Source organism: Malus sylvestris, chromosome 7, assembly GCF_916048215.2.
Source record: "Malus sylvestris chromosome 7, drMalSylv7.2, whole genome shotgun sequence".
NCBI lineage: Eukaryota > Viridiplantae > Streptophyta > Magnoliopsida > Rosales > Rosaceae > Malus > Malus sylvestris.
The window spans coordinates 7498611-7510947 of NC_062266.1; the positions used below are offsets into that span (position 1 = coordinate 7498611).

The window sequence follows — 12337 nt, forward strand, 5'->3', positions numbered from 1 at the left end:
TACATTTCTTTCTATTGTGGTGTTCTGTATTAATAATTTAATGTATAAATTTCTCTCTACACGACGTTGTAGCTTTTAATACAGAACAACATAATAATATTGTATTCATGTCATGTACGTTTACTCTCTCTCCTTTAATATCCCTTATACAAATAGAGAATCTAACTAATTCCATAATAATGAACTGAAAGTTGGACAAGATTGTGCAAATTACTATATTTTAAGGTTGTCTGTGACTAGTTGACAACCTTGTCTCCATTTGGTTAGAGAAGTTCTCAATTTTGACTTATACGGATGCAACGATCATATATGACGTACACGTATGTTAATCACTTCGACTTATTTCCAAGTAAGTAAACGTGAGATAATTGATATCATTAATCAACATGTTGTTAACTGTTTAGTCTAAAGTATAGAGATCTAAGGTCCTTGATGTTTAGGACGTCCACGCATGTCCTAATTGCAGAATGGAAGTGTATAGAACCACACAACTAGCTTGCCTCCCTACAAATAGTACAGTTTGATGCATGTAAAATTGGGTTGGGACATTATTATTAAGTTGGGGAAACTTTGGTTCTCGTTCTTGGTTGACTAAAATTTTAGATTGAAATTTTATTAATTTGAATACTTTGATTGAATGGTACAAAATGTTAAATTTTAGTATTAATTAGAAAATTTAATAACAAAAAATATTAAATCCTTCCTAAATCATGCAAAAACTAATACCAAAGAGAGATTTTTAATTTTTTTTTGCTCAAATTTGAATTGTGTGAAACCTGGTCAGATTTTGTATTTTTTTTAAACTATAATGTTTTGTTTTTAAACATTTGTACATTTTACATATATATAACAAAGTGGTACATTATAAGTAAATTATGAGTACAAATAAAAGAAAAAAAATTAACAAATAAAAGTTGTAAAATATGGATACAAATTAAAAAGGAAAAAATGAATGAATGAAAATGCAAAATGGGCATGCAGAATTCTTGGGATGTGCTATCCACACACTCTATTTTACTTCTCACACACCTCTTGTTAATTTCTGTCATTTGATATTCTTCAATTTATTCGATCTGACGGTCGAAAATTAGAAGAATGTGTGAGAAGTAAAAGAGAGTGTGTGAATATCACAGCCCATCAAGAATTTCAGAGAAAAGAGATTGTGAATGGGCCCCACCTATGGGAATCTCAGTAACAAACTCCCAGCTGTGCTATTGAATAGGGAGAGAGAGAGAGAAGAAAACAAAGATACAGTTCTCTCTAACCTCCATAAATATTTGCAGTTTGCTGCAACTTTGACCCAATCTCCATCCCAGAGTCTGCAGCAGAGAGTATGCCCAACCACGACCCTCTCCCTCCTCTACCACCGCCGCCGCCACAACCACCGCAAGTTCTGATGGATGAGCTATCTTGTCATCACCATCACCATAATCATCATTCCTCCATGGACATCGAGCTCCATAACGAACTTGGGTTCAATGTGGATAATCCATACAACACCACCAGTGGCCATAACGACAATGGGTACACCTTGCCTGGCTCAGGAAACGGATCATTGTTCAGTAGCGGCGGCGATGAGAGAGAGGGGAGTGGTGGGGGCATTTACCCAGATGATGGCACTATTACCGAGTCTTTTTTTGAGGATGGAGTTATGGAGTTCTCCAGAGAAATGGGTTCTATTGGAAGAGGAAGAAATCGCAAAGAATCCAAAAACCTTGCCATTGATCGCGTTCGGAGACAGCAGTTGAATGACAAGTTCTTCACCTTGAGGAATTTAATTCCCAACCCAACTCAGGTATAGGCACAAATTTTAGAATTCCAAATCCGATCCCAATTTGAATTTCATGTGGCAGTTTGGCTAGTAGTTTTCCAGTGTTTCCCTCCGTTTTTTTGGCTTGATAATATTATTCTTTCTTAACATTTGTTGCTTGGGATACAAGAATGATAAAGCATCAATTGTGGGAGATGCAATTGGTTACATAAACGAGCTTCTGAGGACAGTGGATGAGCTGAAATTGCTGGTGGAGAAGAAAAGGTGTGGGAGAGAGAGGATCAACAGGCACAAAACTGAACAAGATGGAGGTGCCGCCGGAGACGATGAGAGTTGCAACATTAAGCCTCTTGGTGAGCCTCATGACCAGTCCTACAACAATGGCTCTCTGAGGAGCTCATGGCTTCAAAGGAAATCCAAATACACCGAGGTTGATATCCGCATTATCGAAGATGAAGTTACCATCAAACTGGTGCAGAGGAAGAAGATCAACCTGTTGCTGTTTGTGTCCAGGCTTCTTGACGAGCTGCAGCTTGATCTTCATCATGTTGCTGGTGGCCAAATTGGCAATTCCTACAGCTTCTTGTTCAATACCAAGGTTTGTTTTTTTCATTAGTCCGCAATTAGTCTCACTTTTTTCTCTTTTGATAAAGCGATATTCTAAACTAGTCCTATATACGAGAAGGAGAAATCAAATTTGTGTGCAATGAGGCAAGCACCACATGACCAACTGTGTCCTAATTCACTTAATTAGTTCGGTTTTATTAATTAGGGCTTGGTTTTAACTTTGCAGATGTATGAAGGGTCTTGCTTGTATGCAAGTGCTATTGCTGGCAAGTTCATTGAGGTTCTGGATGGACAATATTCAGCAGTTCCACCTACCGGCAGTTATTAGGAAGGCATTAGATGGTCCTTGGATTATTGTTTTAAGTCTTTTAAATAGTATCTTTTCCTGAAATGTTGGAGAGTTGGATTGAGTAGTTCACTTGAATATATTATTGATGGTGTTTTCTAAATTTTCTTGAGTTAGAATAAGAATAGTATTGATTTCATTTAAGTTGTTTGCTAATTTACTTGAATCGGAATTGAAACTAATTTAATTACTAAATTGTTGTCATTCCAAATAGATTCTTTTGGTTTAAAGGTGAATGTAAACTTGGATGTTTAAGCATCGTTTGGTACATATGATTGAATTGTAATGGATAAATTATTATGTTCAAGATATGTTGAACGAAAAAAATAATAGAATCATGTCAGAATTTAGACAATGGACATGTCAAAACACTATCCGTTGGGCCACTGAATTTTACAGTCTATTAGTATTTCACTTTACATATAAGTGAGAGGTTATGTACGATTTTTATCAAAGACGAATTTGATAGCACACCCCTCCACACGCCCCTATTAGATGTGCATTCAACTAAAATTATATTATACAACTTAAACCGGTACACAATAAACAGTTTAGTTGTTGCTAGTTGTTATAGGGGAGAAAATCGGTGAGATCGGTCATTACGATAAAAAACAGATGTTTTAATTTTTAAAAGAAACAATAAACAAAAAAAAATTATTAGTATTCTACAAATCTTATCCTACAATACAAAAAAATAAAAACAAAAAAAACTCCAATTTGTATTGCCGGCTTTGCAACTTGACTCTGAGCAGCGAGCGAAAAGTGAAGTGAGGGAATAAAATGGGAAGGGGAGTAATTTGGGCGACGGCGGAGGACTTGGCAAGAAACAGAGGACGCGTCCTCTCTCTGTATCGCCAGATACTCAGAAGCCTCAACTCGCCTAGCTTGCCGCTGAATCTGGCCGCAAGGCTGGCCAAGAAAGCGGAGGCGCGCGCAATCTTCATGTTGGCGGCGGAGGAGAGGTCCCTTCACAACATTGACGACCTCGTTGATGCCGCTCATTACTCTCTCTCCCTCTTGAGGAAGGGGGAATTACCCAAATACATTCAATGAGTAGGTTTCTGTTTCTTGTGGATTTTCATTCGAATTGGAGCTTGACCCAGTTGGGTTTTGGTGTCCAATTGTTGAATTCAACTGGGTTTATGGGTTTTGGGGACTGGTTATGATTTGATTTGGTTGTGAATGTCTTGAGCATTTAATTAGTAGAAGAAATTGGTTGCTTTCTGATCATTGGTGGAAGTTTTTATGTGCTTTCAATGATTGATTGATTGATTTGTTCCTCATGTTTCAGTAATGTGATTTAGTTAGTTTTAGTCTTGCAATTGTCCAGGGTGATTGATGTTTGGTTATTTGGAAAGTCGTTATTTCGGTTTTAGTTTTGAAGTCGATTAATTTGTGAAATATATTGTCTTTTGTGGTGGGCAAAGTGAGAAAAGGAGCGTTTTAGAGACAACAACAACAACAACAACAACAACAACAAAGCCTTTTCCCACTAAGTGGGGTCGGCTATATGAATCCTAGAACGCCATTGCGCTCGGTTTTGTGTCATGTCCTCCGTTAGATCCAAGTACTCTACGTCTTTTCTTAGAGTCTCTTCCAAAGTTGTCCTAGGTCTTCCTCTACCCCTTCGGCCCTGAACCTCTGTCCCGTAGTCACATCTTCGAACCGGAGCGTCAGTCGGCCTTCTTTGCACATGTTCAAAATCACCGGAGCCGATTTTCTCTCATATTTCCTACAATTTCGGCTACTCCTACTTTACCTCGGATATCCTCATTCCCAATCTTATCCTTTCTCGTGTGCCCACACATCCCACGAAGCATCCTCATCTCCGCTACACCCATTTTGTGTACGTGTTGATGCTTCACCACCCAACATTCTGTGCCATACAACATCGCTAGCCTTATTGCCGTCCTATAAAATTTTCCCTTGAGCTTCAGTGGCCTACGACGGTCACACAACACGCCGGATGCACTCTTTCCATCCAGCTCGTATTCTATGGTTGAGATCTCCATCTAATTCTCCGTTCTCTTGCAAGATAGATCCTAGGTAGCGAAAACGATCGCTTTTTGTGAGCTTCGCTAGATTGCTCCGGTCATTAGTGTGGATAAGTATATAAATGGATAGAGATAGGAAAGCAAACACAAGATGTACGTGGTTCACCCAGATTGGCTACGTCCACGGAATAGAAGAGTTCTCATTAATTGTGAAGGGTTTACACAAGTACATAGGTTCAAGCTCTCATTTAGTGAGTACAAGTGAATGATTTAGTACAAATGACATTAGGAAATATTGTGGGAGAATGATCTCGTAATCACGAAACTTCTAAGTATCGGAGTGTGGTGTCGTCTTGACTTGCCTTATCTGTCTCATAGGTAGATGTGGCATCTTCTCTGGAAGTACTCTTCCTCCATCCAGGGGTGGTATCTTTAACTGGTGGAGATGCACAAGGTAATGTATCAATTTCACTTGAAGCTTACTTGTAGTTTCAGGCTTGGTCAAGCGCGATACAAACCATGTAGTAGGAGTCCCCCAAGTCGCCGAGCTAGGGGGTCTGCTGAAAGAGGTGACAGACAAGGTAAGCAATCAGAGCTCCGACTGATTGTTCACCTTCTCCCCATCTTGCAGCAGCATGAAGGATAAAGAGAAGAAAAATGAGAAGAGATGATATGAGATACTTTTGCTTTTGAAGAAGTAACTTTCCACAGGCTTATTCTTGAACTGAGCTGGAGGGTTTTCTGGTTTCCTCCAGAGTATAAGGCCGACTGAAGAATTTGAGGGTCAAAACAAGTCCACCAAATCTAGAGTACGTTTCACCCTGCTGATATGGGATACTTTTGCTTTTGACAGAGTAATGAATGTATCGGCACGTGTGCTGTTATGCTTGTCTCCACATGCTTCCTTGTATCCTTCGCACTTGCCCTATCTGTTCCTCAAGCAGATGCGGAATCTTCCCTGGAAACATAAGATGTTGAAGATGAGTACTCGAGAGCAATGCCAGGTAAGTAATCAGGTAAGGGGTTCCAGGCAGTCAGTTCCTGGCTGGAAGCTTGATTCCAAGTGCTGACTGATTGCTCTCTTTCTCCTTGTCTTGCAGGTAAAAACAAGGCCAAAAGAAAAGACAGGGAAAAAGCATGATATGGGATACTCTTGCTTTTAACCCTGATGATATGAGATATTCTTGCTCTAGTATAGCTTGTTTGCAGAGGTATTATCGGGGGGAAAGAAAGCTGAATATTTCGAAAGGCTTCGTTGGGAGTGCCCTCTCAGATATGATGAAGGGTTGAGCATTTTTGCAGGTCTGCCTGTCCGTTGGGGATGGAGGTCGACATATATAGGAGTCTCCCTAACAACAAGTAGTAATGCTATTCCTTTACCCTGCTTGGTCATAGCACGGTAGTGGGAGCTGCCAGTTTCACATGTTTTAACTCTGTCAGAGCACTTTGAAAAAGTGGTCTGTGGTATCTGGCTCTCGAGATTCGGAGAACGATGCCTCTTCGATTTTTGAGAAAGCAATCATGCTGGGGGTATGACTCTCGAGATTCGGAGAGCAGTGTCTCTTCGATTTTTGAGGAAGTAATCATGTTGGGAGTCTGGCTCTCGAGATTCGGAGGGCGGTGCCTCTTCGATTTTGGAGCAAGCAATCTTGTTGGGAGTGTTGTCTCGAATGTGAGTAAAGGTTGGGCATGTTTGCTAGTCTACCTTGCCACGAAGCACAAAGGTTGACACACAGGGACTTTCCAATTATCCAGCAATGGTACTGTTCCTTTACCCTCTCTTCGATTTTGAGAAAGTAGTCATGTTGGGAGTCTGGCTCTCGAGATTCGGAGGACGGTGCCTCTTCGATTTTGGAGCAAGCAATCTTATTGGGAGTGTTTTCTCGAATGTGAGTAAAGGTTGGGCATGTTTGCTAGTCTACCTTGCCACGAAGCACAGAGGTTGACACACAGGGACTTTCCAATTATCCAGCAGTGGTACTGTTCCTTTACCCTTGTGGGTAATAATATGGTAGCTAGACCTTCAAAATTTATGTGTCTAAACTTTTGTTAGTGCTGTTTCTTTGCTATTCTTTTACCTTTCTTGGTCAGAGCGATGTAGTGGGAGCTGCAAGCTTCACGTGCTCAACTTTGGCAGAGAACTTTGGCAAAGTTATTTGTGGTACCCATGAGCTATTGTTGCGTGTGGGAAGTGGGTGATTGAACAGTAAGATTCATGTGCTTTCTACTTCACCAGAAGTCTTCGACAGAATGCCCATAATTTCTGCAAAGCTGAGTGTGCGTGTGACAGGTGCTGACAAGGCTAGAAAAGTAGGTGCCTCTTCGATTTCTGAGATCGGCCCTCGTGGTCTCTGAGCAGCCCAGCTTTTGAGAAAGCGAGCGCCTCTTCGATTGATTCGGAGAACGATGCCTCATCGATTTTTGAGAAAGCAATCATGCTGGGGGTCTGGCTCTCGAGATTCGGGGAGCAGTGTCTCTTCGATTTTTGAGAAAGTAATCATGTTGGGAGTCTGGCTCTCGAGATTCGGAGGGCGGTGCCTCTTCGATTTTGGAGCAAGCAATCTTGTTGGGAGTGTTTTCTCGAATGTGAGTAAAGGTTTGGCATGTTTGCTAGTCTACCTTGCCACGAAGCACAGAGGTTGACACACAGGGACTTTCCAATTATCCAGCAATGGTACTGTTCCTTTACCCTCTCTTCGATTTTTAAGAAAGTAGTCATGTTGGGAGTCTGGCTCTCGAGATTCGGAGGACGGTGCCTCTTCGATTTTGGAGCAAGCAATCTTATTGGGAGTGTTTTCTCGAATGTGAGTAAAGGTTGGGCATGTTTGCTAGTCTACCTTGCCACGAAGCACAGAGGTTGACACACAGGGACTTTCCAATTATCCAGCAGTGGTACTGTTCCTTTACCCTTGTGGGTAATAATATGGTAGCTAGACCTTCAAAATTTATGGGTCTAAACTTTGTTAGTGCTGTTTCTTTGCTATTCTTTTACCCTTCTTGGTCAGAGCGATGTAGTGGGAGCTGCAAGCTTCACGTGCTCAACTTTGGCAGAGAACTTTGGTAAAGTTATCTGTGGTACCCATGAGCTATTGTTGCGTGTGAGAAGTGGGTGATTGAACAGTAAGATTCATGTGTTTTCTACTTCCCCAGAAGTCTTTGACAGAATGCCCATAATTTCCGCAAAACTGAGTGTGCGTGTGACAGGTGCTGACAAGGCTGGAAAAGGCTGGGAAAGTAGGTGCCTCTTCGATTTCTGAGATCGGCCCTCGTGGTCTCTGGGAGACCCAGCTTTTGAGAAAGCGAGCGCCTCTTCGATTTTTGAGATCGGCCTTCGTGGTCTTTGAGCAGCCCAACTTTTGAGAAAGCAAACGCCTCTTCGATTTCTGAGATCAACCCTCGTAATCTCTAAGCAGCCCAGCTTTTGAGAAAGCAAACGCCTCTTCGATTTCTGAGCAGGCGCCTCTTCGATTTCTGAAGCTTCGTCGAGTGCAGATTTTTATAGGGGCTGGCATTAAGTTCCAAAGCACACTTGAATCTCCACCAGTAGAAGCTTCATTCTTGCACTTCTAAGATCTTGATTTGTCCGACCTCTTCTCTCTTCAACACCTTTGAAAATGTCTGGCCCCTCCAACCGTCGTTTTGACTTGAACCTTGTTGAAGAGGCAGCCCCGCCTTCTCCAGACAACATATGGCGCCCATCCTTCGTCTCCCCTACTGGTCCTCTTACCGTTGGGGATTCCGTGATGAAGAATGATATGACCGCTGCGGTGGTGGCCAGGAACCTTCTCACTCCCAAAGATAACAGACTACTTTCCAAACGGTCTGATGAGTTAGCTGTTAAGGATTCGCTGGCTCTCAGTGTTCAGTGTGCAGGTTCTGTGTCTAATATGGCCCAACGCCTATTTGCTCGAACCCGCCAAGTTGAATCATTGGCGGCTGAAGTGATGAGTCTCAAACAGGAGATTAGAGGGCTCAAGCATGAGAATAAACAGTTGCACCGGCTCGCACATGACTATGCTACAAACATGAAGAGGAAGCTTGACCAGATGAAGGAAACTGATGGTCAGGTTTTACTTGATCATCAGAGATTTGTGGGTTTGTTCCAAAGGCATTTATTGCCTTCGTCTTCTGGGGCTGTACCGCGTAATGAAGCTCCAAATGATCAACCTCTGATGCCTCCTCCTTCTAGGGTTCTGTCCAGTACTGAGGCTCCAAATGATCCCCCTCCGGTGCCTTCTCTTTCTGGGGCTCTACCGACTGCTGAGACTTCTCCTAAGCAACCTTTGTGAAGGCTCCCTCTTGTGTGCTTATTTTGACTCATGTATATGTACATATTTGTAGCTTATCGGGGATATCAATAAATAAGCTTTCCTTCATTTCAACGTATTGTGTTAAATACACCAAAGCCTTCTTCGCTAAGTTCTTTGAATTTTCTTTTGTTAAAGCGCGTTTTAGAGACAAGCAGATAAAATTCATTGACTACTTCTTGAACAGGGATGAAAATATTGTCTCTGCTGCTGTATGTGTAGTGGGGTGCTGAGGAGTAATTACTGGAGTGTTAGTGGTAAATGATGTGTTAATGGGGTTGTTCTGGTATTATATAAACTGGTTTTGATGGGAAGAATTTGATGCATTTTCGATATGTTAGCCATTAAATCTATACACCTCTAGCTCTGTATACTGATACGGCCTATTATGAATGTTAAAATCCATCAAAATATAAACTGGTTTTCTTGTCCAATCTGGTGTGTTTAACATTCATAATAGGCCCGTATCAGTATACAGAGCTAGGGGTGTATAGATTTGGAATTTGGCTAACATATTGGGAAAGCATCAAATTCTTCCCTGCATATTATTTATGGCAGTTGGCATCTTCCAAGTTCTGTTGTCCAATGTTTGGTTTTGCATGTCTAATTCTGGTTTTCTGTTTGTTTTTGTGGATTTTCTGAACTACTGTTAGCACTTGTGTATTACGATTATTTGTCATGGAACTAAATCAACCCATGTATTAGGATATTTGAGTTATATTTTCTTGTATAAGTCAAGCATCAGGCATTTGACTAATGGCATTGTGTGAAATTGTTTATAGAATTATTATCCATCCACCATCGATAGCATAGCTGAGAGTTAGAATGGATGATTATAATGTATGGTTGTGCAGTAACCAATTTTTTAATGAATTGGTACATAGTATGTTTGCATATTCATTTTTTTTTCCTTATTAAAGAACATCAGTTTTTATAATTTTGTCTTGCGGAAATGATGCAGGCCTTTTCTGTAAGATTTCAGTTTCTCCTTTGGGTGCTCTTGCAAGGAGATAGGAAGTAGAGCAATTTGTCTATTCTCGGTTGCTCTCCTGTTAGCTGAGATTGACAAACTAAACTGTCAAACGGTTGCGGCAATGTGAAGCTGGTAGGCCTACGCAAAATCAAAAGATTTATGTGCATTTGATTTAAGATTATCATCTATTATATATACTTAAAATATATGTATACCATGAACAATTCGTTCTGCATATGGTAGTTCAATAATATTTTGCTTCCTTTAAGACTCATATGATTCTTAATTTGTGTTGCATTTTGGTAAAATGTGTTGAATAGCTTCTCCATCAATAAGATTGGTTTATTCGTTGGATTAGTATGTTAACATCAAATGAAACAAACTTCCCAACTTTTGCCTTTTTAAGGTAACAAGAAAAACTTGAACGGCAATATAGTTAAGTGCCATGGCAACAAATCAGTTTTATTATTTTCCTAGTTGCTCCAGGTCCTCCACCAAAATCTTCATTGGTCTCGTTTATGGCTTGATCACTTCCATTAGCAACTTGATTTTCCCTGTGATTATTATTATGGTTTCTCTTTTGCTTTAAATGACATCAGTGGTGTATCCAGGAAATATTATTGGGGTGGGCATTAAGAATAGTGCACACAGTATGCAAAATTTTTGATGAGTTGAGCATGCAAATTGGCATTTCATCGAGCCTTTATAGGCTCATTTGCAAGTCATATTGCATGCCTGTCGACAGGCCTAGCTAACTCTTTTTCTATCTTCTCCCTTTCTATGGATATTTGAATGGAGAGCTTGGATGACCCGCACATTTTGTGCAGCATGCATGAGATTACTGCTTCGTGCATGGGATACTGGCAGTGATTAGTTTCTCACATAAGCGGAACGAAACTACTTTGGTTAGAAGAAAATCACAACTGTTACTAACACTAGGTCAGCTGGTTTTATTGTTTTTGAACCTATGTAATGGTGGCATGGGACGGTTCGAGTGTGAAGGAATCGTTCTGGTACTATGGCATGTATGCAAATTCGGCATCGCCTAGTTAGGGATTGTTGGATGTGCACCCTGTGATTGACTGGGAATCGCTGGTGATATTTCCCAAGAACGTGACATTCAAAGGCCGTAATGGTAATTACCTCAGCACTCCATCTGTCGATGGACACCCGTATCAGCAGTTTGAATGTCGACGGAAGCCTCCTCATAAAGTCCAATTCCTCGGGTAAATTCTGAAGGCTTACAAAGGATGATTGAATTTGCGCCGACGAACCCACGGCTCTTTGGAGATCATGGCATGTTCAACTTTGTCACAGGTTCACTCCTCCAATACCACAGCTCGCAACCTACACAACTTCAAACCTGAAACACTTCCTGCAGATCGAGCTTTGGCAGCCCCAAACCCCAACTCACGAAGCCCACACAAATTCGACACAAAACTATCGAAGCTCAAACCTGCTTCCACGGCTTCAGTTGCTGCTTCTACTATCTGTGCACCAAGACCAGACCAAAATCAATCTACGAGAAACAGGACAATTTTGCCAGCAAGTGCTGAAGATTTTAGGTCAGCAGCAGCAATTCAGTCCCCAGAATCACAAATATGGAGCAATCGCAGCCATCTCCGTCTATGGCAGCGATCTTAGCTCGGAAATCTCTCCAGGCTCTCCACGCCAAACAGCTCACAAATACCGAAGTTAAATTTCTCCCCAATATATATATAAAAAAAAGGCGCTGAGAAGGAAATGGCTGCAAGGTGTAGTGATTGAAGGACAGGGAAGCCGGAGGCACAGATTTTTGAACCCAGCAAGTTTCTAAAAAGACAAAAGAAAGGGAGGTGGGCTGCTGCAACAGGAAAATATGGTGAGAGGTTGGGCCCCACGTTGGGCCTAGCAGACAACACAAATGAAGGCCTTGGGCTTCAGCCCTTGGAAAAGTAAGGTGGAGCACTACTTAAGTTGGGCTTAATAATAATAAAAATATATATACTTGGGCTAAAGTTTATGAGAAGTCTTTTTTCTTGAATGACTTGGGAAATTTGGGACACCTCTTTCAGTAATTCTCCTCGATAGGAGGTATGGAGAGACTTCCATTATACGCTACTCCACTTTGTCACTCGAAAGTTTTGTGATTATTTAGTGATTTGGATTTTGTAAGTTCCCAACCGAGAAGCTTTTCTCACTAGGGACTTGGGTGAGCACTATTTGTACCAAACTTCACCAATTCCGAAACTACCGAGCACGATCAACTTTATACCTTCAGAAACCCATTGAAAGATACTTGTTGAGACACCATGCCAAAGCACAAGAGTTTCTCTCCTACCAGGAGGTTAATCACAATGGGATACATGTCGACATCAGAATAAAACTCCTAAAGTCCTA

The 12337-nt window shown here is 41.2% G+C and overlaps 2 protein-coding genes across 2 annotated transcripts; both read left to right on the forward strand.

Annotated features, from left to right (window-relative positions):
- Positions 1–1243: 1243 nt before the first annotated feature.
- Positions 1244–2787, forward strand: LOC126628033 (transcription factor bHLH10-like). Its single transcript, XM_050297607.1, has 3 exons — positions 1244–1795; positions 1941–2369; positions 2565–2787. The coding sequence occupies exons 1-3, from the start codon at positions 1334–1336 to the stop codon at positions 2664–2666; spliced, it is 993 nt and encodes a 330-aa protein (XP_050153564.1). The 5' UTR covers positions 1244–1333; the 3' UTR covers positions 2667–2787.
- A 568-nt stretch (positions 2788–3355) lies between these two features.
- LOC126628034 (uncharacterized) lies at positions 3356–10232 on the forward strand. Its single transcript, XM_050297608.1, has 2 exons — positions 3356–3737; positions 9947–10232. Exon 1 carries the CDS (start codon positions 3465–3467, stop codon positions 3735–3737), a length of 273 nt encoding a protein of 90 aa, XP_050153565.1. The 5' UTR covers positions 3356–3464; the 3' UTR covers positions 9947–10232.
- Positions 10233–12337: the final 2105 nt, after the last annotated feature.